The following is a 17,538-nucleotide window of genomic DNA, read 5'->3' on the forward strand; positions in this document are numbered from 1 at the left end:
TTCAGTCGCAGACACTAAACTCAAACCAGATATTCTGGATCCCATCGAGAGCACACTGGAGGTAGAACTTGGTAAGCTGGGTCTCATTACATCACCTTTGAATGACATTGTGCTGCTGGGAGCAGGTCTAAGTGGGACAGAAGGAAAAGAACATTGGGATTTCCAGTCAAACAGAATTGGGTTTGAATCAACTCAGCCATTGACTAGTTTTGTAACCATGGACAGTTACTTCACCCTTTAAGCCTCAGTATTTAAATCTGCAAGTAGGTACCATAAAAATGACCCTAAAAGATTATATTGCAGGCCTGGCACAGTGGCAGCCAGGTGTGGTGGTGGGTGCCTGTAATCCCAGCTACTCGGGAGGATGAGGCAGGAGAATCACGTGAACCTGGAAGACAGAGGTTACAGTGAGCCAAGATCGTGCCATTGCAATCCATCCTGGGTGAGAGAACGAGACTCCATCTCAAAGAAAAAAATAAAAACATTATATTGAGAAATAACGAGACAATGTATGTTAAGTGGCTGGATTGTAAAACATGATCAATAGATTTTATTCTTCCTTACTTACCCCAGGAACAGGTGGTTTTGTGTATGTTGGTCAGGTCTATCAGTTATGACTATAAATGCACCAACTTGAGTAACATTAACTCTTATGAATATGACATTTAGTGTGGCATTTAAGAGAATTGTAGTGGAATTCTACAACCCTTGCCCAAACAATTTGTATTCCAAAGTAGTGTCTTCTCGGGGATTGAGGAGAGATTCACTTCCCTGTGGTCTCCTTTTATTTTGTCAACTTCAATAATATCTGCATCTTTCTACGCAGACAAATAAGAATTGCTGTATGTAAAATAAAATGCTGCTTTTCTTTTAATAATATTTTCTAAAATGCTACTAAAAGATTATTTTAGAAAGAAATGTAAACATACATGTTATAAGATCACTAGGTGGCAGTAGTGGTGTGTCCTGACTCTAGAGATAGCCGTAGCTATACGGTCAACATTAGGAAAACGGAAGGAAGGAGGAAAGCGGGGAGGGGGGGGGGATTAAATTAATTCAAACAGTTAAGTCACATATATATTAGTGAATTATAAGGTATTACTGGTGGAAAAACATTAAGGTGCAAAGATGAGTTTTCAAAAAGAGCTCCTAAACATTTCATAAGTAAATATTAAGTTTGAGGTAGAGCATATCTGGATATTCCTCGTGGGAAAAAAAAAATGGATAGAAAGAAGTTAGCCTCATAATATACATGCCCATTCACACTGAATTGTTCAGAAAAGTAGCTTAATATAAAAATAAGTTTTTATTTAAACCACATGTTACAATAACCTTATTTTTACTTAATAAACATATTGGATAGTAAAATTTTCTTTTCTTCAACAGGTGTAGGAGACTGGGCTGATCTCAGAAACTCCTCATTTTCTTAGTGTCTCTCTCAGTCCACGTAAGGACCCTTAGGGGTATAATCACGCTCATCTTCATTTTAAGAACATATGGTTATATGGTTGAGATAGAAGGATTGTCCATTAGAACAAACGTAATTGGTTTCATGTGTTTCTAAATGAAAGATGTGTAGACATTTCATTATTTCTGGCACACATATTCTACCTGCAGACCTGACTGTATCAGAAAACAGCTTCTGGCCACATCTTCCTTCCAGTCATAAGACAAAGTGTTCTCATGAGCTTCCTTCTTGTTTTCTCTGGCCTCTTCATTTTCAGGAAGGCCTTTAAATATTAGCTGCAAAGCACTGTTTGGCTTTGAAAGGGTCTTTAAACCTGTCATAAAATGGTACATCAAAGATTCTGACCTGGAGTGGGAAGTCTCAGTACCTGAAGCGAAAAGGTAAGGAAAAAACTCACGGTTTCTGTTCTCTATGATTCAGAAGAGATGCTTTTACCTTTAGAAACTTCTGAAATATGCAGTTGATGGTATAGCCATGAGCACAGATTCGTGGTGAAAATAAAAGTACAGAAATGCAAAGTGCAAAGGGCCATTGAATGAAATATGTAAGTTGTTTTAAACCTCAATTTGTAGAAACAGTTTGACGTGGCTGCCCTCAAAGTCAGGCTATTGAGCAGACAGACGTACTGATCCAACTGCTTGGAGATAAGTAACACGTCCAAAAAACGGGAGGAAATGCTGCCTACCCTCATTCTGCGTTTCACCCATGTCGCCCATTCAGAGCGTGGCGAGTCCGAGGATCCAGATGTGTGGGGCAATGAACACTCTGGGAAACATCCAGGGGAAACGGCATCATAATAAGAAGTCTGACAAAAAAATATGTGAAGTGAGGAACAGCTGAAGCAACTTAGCTCAGAAAAAGAGGCTCAGATGAGGGCTCTCTGTCTTGAAATCCTTGGGAGCTAGTACGTTGTTTCAGAAATTAGACTTGGTTTGTCGCTCTCTGGGGCACAGAACCCAGATCAGTGGTAAGAATTTATTAGTGAGAGATTTTGGCCAGTAGAAAAGCCTAGATATTTGGAGCTATCCAATCACAAGAAAAGATCTCCAGTCAGGCCTGGATCCAATATGGCCAATCAGACATGTCTCTAAAGGACACATTCCCTGATTTTTCAAAGATCTGACCCAGAGTAAGAGTTTATAGATTAAGTACCTTCTTCTGATATTTAACAGATATCAATGAGCCAATGCAGTATCATTTTGAAAAGTATACATCATTACAAAAAAGAAAAACAAATTTTGGTCACAACAATAAAATTTAGCAAGAATTTCTAAGATCAAAAAGGTCATTGAGGCCTATCTTAAGCTGTTACTGCATTAGAGTTCATAGTAGGAGAGTGTAGTCAAGAAGGTATAGTTTGACATTACACACCCTTGGGTTTAAACCCATTTTCTATCTAGTGGCAACATGACCCTTAACTCCTATGAGCCTCCATCACCCCATTGATAATCTATGGATAATAACCTTCACTTTGCAAGCTCACTGGGAGGGGTGGCTGCAGTGGAGGTATTATGCTTATCACAATCTGACAGGTAGAAAGCACTTAGTAAATAGGAGCTGGCATCAGGGGCTCAGAGCAACACAGCCTAAAACATCATTCACATATACAAGATTTCTTAACACAAAGATGGATTATAGTCTGGGAGTAGTGGCTCACGCCTGCAATCCTAGCACTTTGGGAGGCCGAGGTGAGCGGATCATGAGGTCAGGAGATCGAGACCATCCTGGCCAACATAGTGAAACCCTGTCTCTACTAAAATTACAAAAAAAATTAGCTGGGCGTGGTGGTGCATGCCTGTAGTTCCAGCTACTCGGGATGCTGAGGCAGGAGAATTGCTTGAACCCAGGACATGGAGATTGCAGTGAGCTGGGATCGTGCCACTGCACTACAGCCTGGGTGACAGTGTGGGACTCTGTCTCAAAAAAAAAAAAAAAAAAAAAAAAAGATGGATTGTAAATCGGCAACTTCAGAGAACTCAAATTGTGAATAAATGCCAAGAGTCTCAACTTCCTAAGTGGAGGTGTGTGTCACAGGCCCAGGAATCAGGTTGCCCAATTACCCTGATGTGGCCTGGGCCTGCTCGCCCATCTTCTTTGCCTCGTCCTTGTCACTGGCCAAAGCTGGTATGATTCCATTAAACTCTGTGGTTTCTGGGAGGTGAGGAATGGAGGACACTAGAGTCCATATTTGGTGCACAGAAGAGGAACTGATACATAGTGAACCTTCAGTAGGAGTTGGTTATTTTAAATATTTTTATTAATGCATTATTACTATCTATTCTCAAGTAAGGAAGGTCAGATGAGTCCCACAAGTAAATAATGTCTTAGCATGAATGCTTAGAAGAGTCAATAATTGAGTCAAGAAAGAGCCCTCTTATCAGACCATCTTACATTTTCCTGGTATCTTCTTATACTATTGATTTCACAGTTCTCTAAAAGCCAGACTGTTTCAAATGCTTGTACGAGAGTTCCAAATGCTGCAAATGGGTGTTAATGTATGTTACTGAATGCATGTGGTTTTTTTCTCCTTTCTTAGTATTGAATCCACTGTAAAGGGTGAAATCATTGAGCGTGATATCGTCTTGGAAAAAGTGACTCAGCGTGATCTTCGCAGGAAGTTTGTTTGCTTTGTCCAAAACTCCATAGGAAACACAACCCAGTTCATCCAACTGAAGGAAAAGAGAGGAGGTAAGCCCAGAAGTTTGCCCAGGAGGCATGAAGCTGCTTTCCCTTGAGAGGGGAGGAGCTTTCCTAAAGAATAGTAATAATGATGATAGTGATTATATTTCCAGATGACAGACATTGTTCTAAGCACTTTCCTGTGTCAACCCATTTATACCTTGACCAAAGCCACACAACTGGTAAACTGCATATTATTGGTTTGGAGTTAGTTCTCTTAAGTAATACTCTGTATTTGGGAGGCTGTGTTGGAAAAGCAACTCATTCATTCACTCATTCATTCTTGCATTCATTCTACAATTGCTAGAGGGCTTACGTGCCCTGAGTGGCAGGCATTGTGCTAAGACCTAGCCCCCTTTCTAGTTTTTCTTTCCTGGCTTCCAAATCCAGAGAACATGATGGATTCATGTTCTGATGAGTGGAGAAAGGAAGAGAGAAGGAGTAATCTTGTTCATTGTTCAAAATGGTATACTACTGATATATGAAAAAAAAAGCTGGCATAGAAATTCTAGGTGAAGAACAGCATGTCAATTTCTTTAAGATGATGTTTAGAGATGAAGTTTATATCATTCATTTCTTTAATTAATAGATAATTATAGTTATAAGCATATTTGAATGTTTGTGAGGCTTAAATAAGACAAAGTGTGTTCTGGCCTATAGTAGACACTCTGTGAAGGGCGTTTTTCCCCATGGGAATGTGTAGGAGACCCCTTGCATCAGGTTAGCCAGATGGGACTCCTGGTCTCTGGAAATTTAGGCTTCAGTAGGAATAATAATACAGGGAAATAATTTACAATATGCAATGAGAAAGATGCAAATGGATCATGTGGCCGTTTATGAGGGAAAAAAATAAAATGAATGTGATAAGTTTTTGCGGCCACCCTGATCAGGAATTACCCATTCCCCTGGGGTCTCTAGTGTTTATTGTAAGACAGTTCTCAAAATATGATGTTTTTAAAAATTTATTTCAGTAGGGTTTGGGGGTACAGGTGGTTTTGGTTACAAGGATAAGTTCTTTAGTGGTGATTTTTGAGATTTCGGCATGCCCATCACCCAAGCAGTGTGCCCTGTACCCAATGTGTAGTCTTTTATCCCTCATTCCCCTCCTTCCGCCCTTCTTCTTCAGTCCCTCAAGGCCATGGTATTATTCTTATGCCTTTGCATCCTCATAGCTTAGCTCCCACTTACGTGTGTAAAGATACAATGTTTGGTGTTTCATTCCTGGGTTACTTCACTTAGAATAATGGTCTCCTCTGCCATCCAGGTTGCTACAGATGCCATTATTTTGTTCCTTTTTATGGCTGAGTAGTTTTCCATTATGTGATTTAAGAGATTTCCAGATTCACAAAAACTGCTGCTAGTGGCAATGATTTTGATAAAATGATAGAGCTGGAAAAGGTGCTGGGTGGGCCACAGTGCTGGCCTGAACATGGTCTGGGCCCAAGCCCGCTGCCTCGGTGTCTCTTCACAAAGGCCCTGTCTCCGCAGTGGTGCTCCTGTACATCCTGCTCGGCACTGTCGGGACCCTGGTGGCCTTGCTGGCGGTGAGTGCCCTCCTCTACAGGCACTGGATTGAAATAGTTCTGTTGTACCGGACCTACCAGAGCAAGGACGAGACGCTCGGGGGTAAGGTCACCCCCACATGCAGCCCTCTGACTTTTCCTCTCGGAATTGACTTGGAGCAGGATGACAGAAAATACCATCACTACACTTTGGCTTTGTTTCTTCAGAGTTATTTTAGAAAATAATTTCAGATGTCATCTGCCAGCCAGGGCAGAGCATGAGGGAGGAGCTGAAGAAAGAAATACCCCCCCACTGGATAAAGTAATGCCCCTAAGGTTTTGATGCCTTCCTCCAGGGCTGGTGACCTCACACTAAGGAAGGCTGGAGAAACATTTATTTTTTGTTTCATTCTAGTTACCGGAAATCTTGTAGACAATGCTATTGTGAAACATATTGGACTTAAATATCATGCCTCTATAACCAACCTAAAGGAAAAGGGAAAATGACTGATTATCTCTGTGCCTTTGTTTCCTCATCTATAAAACAGGATTGTCATAGCACCAATTGCAAAGGATGCTATGAGGGCTCTTTGATGCATTCTTAAGACACATTAAGTATTTATTTACTTATTTATTTTTAGACGGAGTCTTGCTGTGTCTCCCAGGCTGGAGTGCGGTGGCACTATCTCAGCTCACTGCAATCTCCACCCGCCGGGTTCAATCAATTCTCCTACATCAGCCTCTTGAGTAGTCAGCATTACAGACGTGCATCACCACACCCAGCTATTGTTTGTGTTTTTACTAGAGACAGGGTTTCGCCATGTTGGCCAGGCTGGTCTCCACCTCCTGACCTCAGGTGATCCACCTGCCTCGGCCTCCCAAAGTGCTGGGATTACAGGCATAAGCTAACATCCCCGGCCACATTAAGTATTTAGAATGGCGCCCAGCACACTGTAAATGGTCAGCTATGGCTGTTTCTTGAGGACTGGAGTGTATTCCTGTCATGTGTGTTAGCTACTTTAATGGTCACAGCAATCCTACCAGCCAGGCAGAGAGAGAGGAAGTCATGTGCCTAAAATTGAACCACTGGAAGGCGTTGAGATTTGGGCACAGATTGCCTGGCTTAAGAGATCTCATTAGCTGTTACCTTAGTTAACCTCATCTGTAAAATGAGGGCTTTTTAGATGGTGAGAATGCCCCTAAAAGTGAGAAGTCCTGTAAAATGCAAGTGCTATTATTATTAATGATGTGCCTGTCAATATTTGGGGTCGGATAATCATGTTCATTGATGTTTGCTTCTTTGGAATAGAAGAGCTGCTTCTGTTTTTTTTCTAGTCCAGGAAATCTCTAAGATTAGAAGTTTGCAGTTTTAGTAAATGACTCTGTTGCTTGAAAAGGGTAGAATCCCTTTTTGCTGGATTTCAGGGATAATCATTCACCTTACCGAGAGGCCCCTTCAAACTCCAGTGCTTTCCCAAACTAGGACTTCAGTGAGGAGGTGTCAGATCCCTAGGGGAAGAAAGGCTGAATAAAGACTTGCATGGGAGGCTGGGTATGGTGGCTCACACCTGTAATTCTAGCACTCTGGAAGGCCAGAGTTGGGGGGAACTGCAGGAGCTCAGGAGTTCAAGACCAGCCTGGGCAACATGGTGAAACTCCATCTCTACAATAAATTTTTTAAAATTAGCTGGGTGTGGTGGTGCCCCGTTGTATTTCCAGCTACTTAGGAGGCTGAGATGGGAGAATCACCTGAGCCCAGGAGGTTAAGACTGCAGTGAGCCGTGATTACATCACTGCACTCCAACCTGGATGACAGAGTGAGACCCAATCTAAAAAAAAAAAAAAAAAAAGTGGCCAGGCATGTTGGCTCACATCTATAATCCCAGCGCTTTGGGAGACCCAGGCAGGCAGATCACTTGAAGTCAGGAGTTTGAGACTGGCCTGGCCAACACGATGAACCGCCCATCCTTACTAAAAATATAAAATGTAGCCAGGCATGGTGGCAGGCACCTGTAATCACAGCTACTCAGAAGGCTGAGGCAGGAGAATCACTTGAACCTGGGAGGTGGAGGTTGCAGTGAGCCTAGATCATGCCACTGTACTCCAGTCTGGTGACAGAGCAAGATTCCATCTCAAAAGAAAAAAAAAAGAAGAAATGCATCATTCATGTCTTTCTTTAGACTAACTATTGAGAATATATACTAGAAATCCTTAAGCTAAATGTTTTTAAGATTTATTTTTAATAGCTTTTTTGAGTGAAGCAAATTATGTAATAAATGTCTTAAATTGCTATTTACCTTAAGATTCTGGAGGTTGTGTAAGAGAGTCAGTCAATGGTGAAAGATTTGTGTCCTTTCTCTTTCTACTTTGCAAAGATAATGTTTTAGTGACCGGATCTGGAGGGAGAAGTTGGCTTTCAAACACAGGGATGCAGTGCCCTCTGTTGGCCACCGTAACATTCTTTAGCAATATGACTGTTTGGAAGTTAGTGCCGAGTAACCAAAATTTTGGAGATGTAGACTGTTAGAATTCTAGAGGACCTCAGAGATCATCTAATACTCTGTTGTCTAATTTTATGACTGAATAAATGTAGTTTCCAGGTTATAGAAAAATTTTAGTTTGCCGGGATTTCACATGATATGGAAGACATAGAGGCAACTATGGTGTGTTACACATTTAAACAGCACGACACCTACCTGTCAGCCATGCCTCACAAGTCTCAGCCTTCCTACATGAGCAATGAGATTCTTCATAGGTTAGTTTCCCAACCTCAGCTCTTTGACATCCTCCTCTATTGACTCTGGGACCTTCCTTTTAGGTACCTGGTACTTCCATCCACCATGGAATCTTTTTAGGTTCACCTTGAACATGGTGTACTACTAAGTAGCAACAGCAATCAGTGCTATTGTTTACCATTTTGTAACAACTGTGGGATTGCTGGAATACGAATCTGGTGTATCCCATTCCAAAGCCTGTGGGTTGTGTTGGGATTTTCTACTTCTTCCAGTTAGTTCCTTAGTCCCAGTAATCACGTGCATTTATGAAGTATGCATATGAAAATACAGGATATTTTCAAGGTCTCATATGCTTCTGTTGACTATTTATTTTACATATTATATAAATTATTATTTTATAATATAGCTAACAAAGGCATATACGACCTTGAAAATATCCTGTAGCAAGTTCTATACATATAGTTTTCCATCTCAAATAAAGGGTAATGGGCATTTATCTTATGCCTCCTATGAGCCAGGCACCAAGAAATTCATATACATTATCTCATGAAACTCTTAAAACAGCCTGCCAAGGAGTTATGATTATCTGTATTTTAGACATAGGGATTCACATCTCAGCATATGTGCCATCAAGTCTCCAAGGAAGTACTATTTATCCCTGGATACAATGTGCTGGGTGTCAGCAGTACTTTGCTTACTGGATACCATCATGTGGGATGAGGCAGACTCCTGTTTGATATGTGACTAATGACACAGAAACACTGCAGGTACAAAGAAGGCTCAGAGAAACTCCTGAGTTCATGTGATTCAGTCACAGAATGCCTCAGCTGTTTGATCTAACCTCAGCGAAAATGCAAAAGTGCTTCATAAATTAGATTTTGGGTGGACAAGCAATACTGCTTAGTGGTATGGTTTTGAAATGAATTTTTAAAAGCAATTTAATAAGGATTCCCAAATCTTATTTCTTATTCATTTACCATAGGTTTCAAGCACATTTATGTGTACCATGATAGTTTTTAAAAAAGTAAATAACTTATGTTTTATACTTTTTCCTATTCTTCAGATAAAAAGGATTTTGATGCTTTCGTGTCCTATGCAAAATCTAGCTCTTTTCAAAGTGAGGCCACTTCATCTCTGAGTGAAGAACACTTGGCCCTGAGCCTATTTCCTGATGTTTTAGAAAACAAATATGGATATACCTTGTGTTTGCTTGAAAGAGATGTGGCTCCAGGAGGAGGTAAGTCCAACATGTCAAGAAAACCTACAGCGCAAAAAGTGCAGTTCAATGCAATCTCCAAATTCCTTTTGTCATTCTTTCTTTTGGAATATAGATCTGGGAGATTTCATGAGGTTAGAACGTCTTGGGCAACAACACAGAAACTAGGTGTTCCAGAGATGTGCTCCATTATCAAACAGATCCATTTGCAGAAGAAAAAATGATATGGGGTCCTAGGCAGGCCTTCTAAGACAAAGATACCTCTCCTGGCTTCACAGATGAAGATTTTCTCTGTCACCCCAATTTAGTGGCCCCTCTGATTTCTGAGACTCTGCATTTCACAAAGCTCACTCAGCACTGGGTCAAGCAGGCTTTTTCAGGCCTGGGCCAAGCCCTGGGCACCCTGAGAGGTCCAGATCTCAGTCTGTTCTGCTGGTCTCCTCCTCCCCAGATACCTCCACCAAGGAGGCTGGGACGTTCCACGGCTCCCGTTATCCCAGCTTACCTAGTTCCAGTCAGCGTTGTTCCTAGAGGAATTGCCAATTTGGGGAGACCAAACACAAAGCGGGGAATGTAAAGTTGAGAGTCACTAGACACTGGAGCGTATATTCCACTGGCAATAGAGTTGATAAAGCGTAAGTGGTAGAATGAACACGTCTCCTTTCCTTCTATGTAAGAGAATCCATTGCAAAGAGCTTTCTGACTCAAGGTTTAACAATATCAACTGCAAATAATCAAATGTTTTATTTCCAGTGTATGCAGAAGACATTGTGAGCATTATTAAGAGAAGCAGAAGAGGAATATTTATCTTGAGCCCCAACTATGTCAACGGACCCAGTGTCTTTGAACTACAAGCAGCAGTGAATCTTGCCTTGAATGATCAAACACTGAAGCTCATTTTAATTAAGTTCTGTTACTTCCAAGAGCCAGAGTCTCTACCTCATCTTGTGAAAAAAGCTCTCAGGGTTTTGCCCACAGTTGCATGGAGAGGCTTAAAATCAGTTCCTCCCAATTCTAGGTTCTGGACCCAAATGCGCTACCACATGCCTGTGAAAAAACTCTCAAGGATTCACGTGGAACCAGCTTAGAATTACCTCTAGGATTTTTCAGTGGAAAGGACTCAGTAAAACAGAAACCACTGGGAGGAGCTCCCAGCCTAAGAAATAGTGAAATGAGCCCGGGAGCCCCCTCCCAATCCAATCCCTCGGATAAAGATGTTGCTGGACAAAACTCACAGCTCTGTGTGTGTGTGTTCAGGCTTGAAAGAGTCTCCTGCCAGCACCAGCAAGCTTGATGGACAGTGGAATGGGATTGAAACTGTGGTTTAGAGCCTTTGATTTCCTGGACTGGACAGAGAGGGAGTGAATTCTCTAGACTTTGGGTACTTTCAGTACACAACACCCCTAAGATTTCCCAGTGGTCCAAGCAGAATCAGAAAATACAGCTACTTCTGCCTTGTGGCTAGGGACTGTCATGTCTACCATGTATTGTGCATATGACTTTATATATACTTGCAATCAAACAAATATTATTTTATTAGAAACAAGTGATTTTTCTTTTTTTTTTTTTTTAGACAGAGCCTCACTCTTGTTGCCCAGGCTGGAGTACAGTGGCGCAATCTCGGCTCACTGCAACCTCTGACCCCTGGGTTCAAGCAATTCTCCTGCCTCAGCTCCCCTTGTAGCTGGGATTACATGCGTGCACTACCATGCCCGGCTAATTTTTGTATGTTTAGTAGAGATGGGGTTTCGCCATGTTGACCAGGCTGATCTTAAACTCCTGACCTCAGGGGATCCGCTTGCCTCAGCCTCCCGAAGTGCTGGAATTACAGGTGTGAGCCACCACCCCCCGCCTTAGAAACAAGTGATTTAAACTCTGCCTAAAGCATTTCTGTAAAGAAGACAATTTCTACTCCATGGTCAGCCAACAACTCTGAAGCACAGAAAGTGAGCATAAAGGGTAGAGACCAACAGCACCCACAATAGACAAGGCTAGGGTTGGTTTCTACTGTGTGCTTATGCGAAGTGCCCACTCTGGGTGGAAGAACTAAAGGAAGAATCCCTTTCCTTTTTGCCAAATGTAGTCTGTGCCAGGATATAGGCTTGAAAAGAAGAGTAGAGGTAATTTCAGTTCCTCCTTGTGATATCGGCCAGAAATCTTCGTGTTCGGTATAAAGTGTAAATCCTTACCCTAGGTCCCTGGAAGTATAGACCAACTGGGTCAAAATGATCAGGCCAATGAAGAGACAAGGAATGGACTTGCAGTGACATACAAAGCAGAGAGTCACTGGCAAGAGTCAGCAGTGCAGCTAAGAGTCTGGGAAATAAGGATATACACTGGTTAAAAGGCAGCAAGAATGGAATGTGAACAGAACTGTAGCCTGAACCGTCTGCTGAGTCTGGCAATCCTGTATGCTTCCGATCTGGGGGGTCTCCCTTTAAATCCTCCAAAGTAATGGGGTAATGGGCTGCAGGGCCATGAAATTGTTTGTGATAGAGGAAGCCAGTTTCCCCCTCACAAGTGTGTTTCCTTTACAACAGTTTATCCTGCAGTTAAAATAGTATTCCACTTGCATATGGATATCAAACTCTTATACTTTGTCTTCTCTAATGGAATAAAATGATTTATCATCTGAGCAATAAATAAAAGCAACGTCTGGGCTCATTCACATGCAATGTGTCACATCCACCGGTCTGGATGTGATCCAAGTTCAGAGTGGCTAAAAGTCATGATCGTCTTGGGGCCTGTGTGAAACACTTTGACTCTTTATTCACAGAGGCACCCACATCATAAAAACCACTGTGGCTTTGGCACCAAGCAACATCCTTGTTGGAAATTTCAGTGATAAAGTTAAAGATGAGTTAAAGGGTATAAATTATTCTTGGAGGAAGTTTCTTGTGGGAAGGATCATTGCAGGGTCTCAGTGAAGAGGAACCCATACTGTCACGGTGCCATTGTGCTTTGGTGATGGCCAGGATCACTGGCCTTCCTGCCAGCCACTCGCTGAGATTTAAGACTCAGACTTCTTTTGGCCGGTTTATTCAGTTTGTCCTAAGATAGATAATGCTAGAACCAAGCTATCCAGAGGTTCAGCGTTTTGTCCTTAGCCTCAAAGAAAATCAAATCGAGCTTCAGGTTAGCAGGTACACAGAAAAAGAAAGAGCTACTTCTAATATTTACAGAATACACTCTTTCCAGGCTGGTAGGTACAGTGAAGGTAACAAAGCAGCATTTGGGACAGGGGGCTATTTATATTTCTTACATGTCAATTAACCACAAGAAAGCAGACAACCAAAACGAAATTTCTATGTATAGGATACTGATTGCAATAGAACAATTGGACTTAGTGGAATATAATTAGAAAAGAGTATTACTTTTTTATCACATCTTCTAAGGAAGGTGTCTATATATTCTAGTTCCTGGTTGCACTTATTGTCCAAGTATTATTATTATAGTACTCTCTTTTACTCTGAAAAAGTATTCTACCTTGGATGATGGTCACCCTATCTCTGACATACGTCATAGAGTACTCCTTACTGACCCTTCTGTGATCGCTCAAGCAATTCTCATGGCTTTCCTGGTCCCTTGTAGGTTTTAATACCTACATTTAACATCTATATTATTTCTAAGTTGAAATTCTAGGTAAGATGGAGTAAACACCACAATCCTGTCTCTTCCTCCTAGTACAGCTATAAAGTATGGATAAAAATGCATTAAAGTCAATCTGAGTATTCCGAAAGTAAACAGAAGCAGACAGATTGGAGAAAACAATAATTCAAAGTCTCATAATTTGTCCCCAGTCTCTTCTGACTTAGACTCAGTACAGTCTGAAACTCAGAAGTAAACATCAGCAATAACAGAAAGAGCTTGAGAAGGACTTTAGTTCTGGCTTGAAGACTGAGAAGGAGTTTTCTAGCCCTCCCATATTTTCCATTTCACGTCTTTCACTGCCCAGTCTCTAAGCAATCCTGTGGTAGCAGCGGTGACACCAACAAACACAGTGGCATTAGTGGCCCTCGAGAGCCTACATCTCTGAGGACAGGAATTGTCTACCTTGACATGAGGACCTGTAGTCCCAACAGGGTGTGGCAAACCTCTATTGTGTTTTATTTTTTCTTTTTCCTCTTACCCTTTCATTACATGGATGTAAGAAGTTGTGGGAAGTGCACTGCAGAGTGAGATAAATAAAGCCTCAATGCTTTGGCCAGAGAACTGCACAGAGGAGGAGGGTACAGGCCAAGAGGAGCTCAGGAAACTGAACACATACAATTGTTTATACACCTTTGGGCTCATTCCCAATCTATGCATGTATGAATCTGATCCTAAAGGGAATACCATAAACTTTGAGAATTGAGCTATAGGAGAGATCACTTTCTGAGTTCCATACGGGCCGCTGAAAGGTATAAATATGAAGTAGGTCTAAATAGAACTGAAAGTGAAACAAAACTGAAATTAAAGCCACAGGCTTAATTTGGAGCCTTAATCCCACTGGGTTTATTTCCTGTTGAAGCAAAAATAACATTCTACATAAGAGTTCAACAAGATCTAGAATTGTATAGCATAATATTTAAAACATCCAGGATGCGATTTATTAAAAGCAAACATGATGACATTTTCTGGTAGGATTTTCAATATAGGTAAATGTAATGCAACATAAAGGAGTCAGATAAGGGGTCTAGATGATGGTAAGGTGTCTCTTTACCACTTGAAGTGGCACACTTGATTCTGAGTAGAATGTGAAAATCGTAACAGTTTATTCCATTGGGTAGCCATTAACACAAATGAACAAAACATCAAATATTGTTAAAACATGATGGACATTGAAATACTATTCAGCCTGTAAAAAGAAGGAATTTCTACAATAAATCACAGTATGGACCGACTTTGAGGACATTATGCTATGTAAACAAGCCAGGCACAGAAAGACAAATACTGCATGATTTCACTTATATGAGGTAACTAAAATAGTCAACTGCATAAAATGAACGACTAAAATGGTGACTGGGGGAAATAGGAAGTTGTCAATAAACAGGCATAAAATATCAGCTACGTGAAATGAATAAGCACTAGGTGTCTGCTGCACGACATCATACCTATAGTCAACAATAGTGTATTGCACACTTAAAATAGGTTAAGAGGATAGACCTCATGTTGAGCGTTCTTACCACAATAAAAATGTTTTGATGGAATAATCAAAATGTTTAAATAATCCAAAACGAGGGAAGAGAAAAACAAGAGGAAAAAAACTAAAAAAAAGATACAAATCAAATAACAAAATGGTAGACATAAATCCAAACATAATAATTGCATTGTGTAAAATATCTAAACAAAATAAAAGACAGAGATTATTAGAATAAGCTTTTACAAATTTATTTAAAATTATTTTCGGCAAGCCCTTTATCGGATTTAACTTGATCAGAACCAAATTCAGCTAATTCACTACCTTCAAAATTAGTGAAATCTTGATCATGTCTTGCATTCTCAGTACATTGTCTTTTGCAAGCTTATCTGAACAAGAAATTTAATGCCCTTACAATAAAAATGCTTTGGGCTGGGCGCAGTGGCTCACATCTGTAATCCCAGCACTTTGGGAGGCCCAGGCAGGCAGATCATGAGGTCAGGAGATCAAGACCATCCTGATTAACCCGCTGAAACCCCATCTCTACCAAAAATACAAAAAATTAGCGGGGGCCGGTGGGACGTGCCTGTAGTCCCAGCTACTCATGAGGCTGAGGCAAGAGAATCACAAAACTGGGAGGTGGAGGTTGCAGTGAGCTGAAATGACACCACTGGACTCCAGCTTGGGTGACAGAGCAAGACTCCATCTCAAAAAAAAGAAAAATGCTTTGAATACAATGGTATAGGTAGGTTAATAAGATATAATTATATGAACATTAATTAAAAGAAAGCTAGAGTGCCTGTATATAAATGTATTATTTAATCTATACATTATTTAGAAATAAACAATGTTAATATATATTTAATAGGATAAATATGTTAACATTTATTATTTATTTTATATAGTATATGATAAAAATATATTAATATACATTATTTGTTTCTAAATAAATATATATATATGCACATTTTTTTGAGATAGGATCTCCCTCTGTCACCCAGGCTGGAGTATAGTGGTGTGATCATGGCTCAATGCAACCTCAACCTCCCAGGCTCAAGCAATCTTTTCACCTCAGCCCTCCAAGTAGCTGGAACCACAGGTGTGCACTGCCACATCTGGCTAATTTTTTATTTTTATTTTTATTTTTTTTTGTAAAGACAGGGTTTTACCATGTTGTCTAGGCTGGTCTTGAACTCCTGAGCTCAAGTGATTTGCTGGCCTTGGCCTCCCAAAGTGCTGGGATTATAGGTGTGAGCCACCATGCCAGGCCCTGGAGTGCCTATAATACATCAGCTAAAGGAGACTTTGGAGTAAAGAAAATTACCAGAGAGAAAAACAGATATTACGTTACAATAAAAGGATAAATTTACCAAGAGGACATAACAATCTTAAGTGTGTATGCACCTAACAGCAGTGCTTCAAAACACATGAAGCAAAACTGACAGAACTAAAAAGAAATAGATAAATCCACAACTATAGTTGGAGGCTTGAATATTATTCTCTCAAGTATTGATAAAACTGGTAAATAGAAATCTATCAAGAATATAGAACAACACCACTTAATTGTTGTTTTCTGGATTTACTTGACATTTATAGAATGCTCCAACCAATTACTGCAGAACACACAATCTTTTGATGTACACATAGACCATCTGCTAAAATAGACCATATCCTAGATTGTAAAACAAACACTAACAAGAATTTAAAAATTGAAATTATACAAAGTTATGTTCTGTATTTATAATGGATTTATAATGAATTCAGTCTAGAGATTAACAGAAAGATGATAGGAAAAAATCTCAAAACACTTGGAAATTAAGTGACACATTTCTAAATAATCTATGGATAAAAGAGGAAGCCTCGAAGCAAATGAGATGATATTTTCAAATGAATGGAAAGGAAAATGCAACATATCAAAATTTGCAAGATGAGACTAAAGCCATACTGAAGGGGAAGTATATAATATTAAATGCTTATGTTAGAAAAGGAAAACATATAAATTAATAATCTAAACTTCCACCTTAGTACGCAGAAAAAAATGATAAATTTAAGAGCAGAAACTACTGCTATTGAATAACATAAAACAATAAAGAAAATCAATATTACAGAAACCTGGTTCTTTGAGAGCATCAATAAAATTGAAAAACTCCTAGCGAGACTGACAAGAAGAAGAAGAAGATGACAAATTACCAATATTAGTAGTGAGAGACGAGATAGCACTACAGATCCTGCACATCTTAAAAGAATAATAAGGAAATATCATGGATACTATATAAATACATATTTGACAACTTAAATGAAATGGGTAAATACTCAAAAACCACAAGCTAAAAATACTCACCCAACATGAAATAGATAGCCTGAATTGGTCATAACTATTAAAGAAATTGAATTCATATTATTAAATATCTCAAAAATAAAATCTTCAGACCCAGATGGTTTCACTGCCTAGTTCTATCAAACATTTAAAGCGAAAAAATGTGAATCCTACACAATTTTTTTCAGAAAACGGAACATTTCCTAGGTTAATTATGAGTCCAGAATATTTCTAATATTAAAACCAAACAGAAAATTATAAGAAAACTATAGACCAACATTCTTCAGGAACATTGAAACAAAACTATTCAAGAAAATATTAACAAATTGAACCTAGCAACATACAAATATAATAATGCACCGTAACCAAGTGGAGCTTATCCTGGTTATTCAAGGCTGGCTTAATATTTTAGAGTATTTTAGTGTAATTCTTTGTACTACCAGTCTAAGGAAGAACAAACACATGATCATATCAACTAATTCCAAAATGCATTTGACAGAAT

At 39.8% G+C, this 17,538-nt stretch overlaps 1 protein-coding gene across 3 annotated transcripts in view; it reads left to right on the forward strand.

The window, feature by feature from the left end:
* The window catches only part of IL18RAP (interleukin 18 receptor accessory protein), a 34,499-nt gene extending 23,356 nt beyond the window's left edge, over positions 1-11,143 (forward strand). For all 3 annotated transcript variants that reach the window (XM_032255562.1, XM_032255560.1, XM_032255563.1), the window contains 6 exons: positions 6-71; positions 1,725-1,848; positions 4,005-4,156; positions 5,636-5,773; positions 9,448-9,621; positions 10,354-11,143. In XM_032255562.1, coding sequence (XP_032111453.1) covers positions 6-71; positions 1,725-1,848; positions 4,005-4,156; positions 5,636-5,773; positions 9,448-9,621; positions 10,354-10,688 — 989 coding nt within the window. In that variant the 3' untranslated portion in view covers positions 10,689-11,143. The remainder of the gene's footprint in view (positions 1-5; positions 72-1,724; positions 1,849-4,004; positions 4,157-5,635; positions 5,774-9,447; positions 9,622-10,353) is intronic.
* The last annotated feature ends 6,395 nt before the right edge of the window (positions 11,144-17,538 follow it).

The sequence above is a fragment of the Sapajus apella genome, unplaced genomic scaffold, assembly GCF_009761245.1.
Source record: "Sapajus apella isolate SASKATOON/1434 unplaced genomic scaffold, GSC_monkey_1.0 scaffold89, whole genome shotgun sequence".
NCBI classification, from domain to species: domain Eukaryota; kingdom Metazoa; phylum Chordata; class Mammalia; order Primates; family Cebidae; genus Sapajus; species Sapajus apella.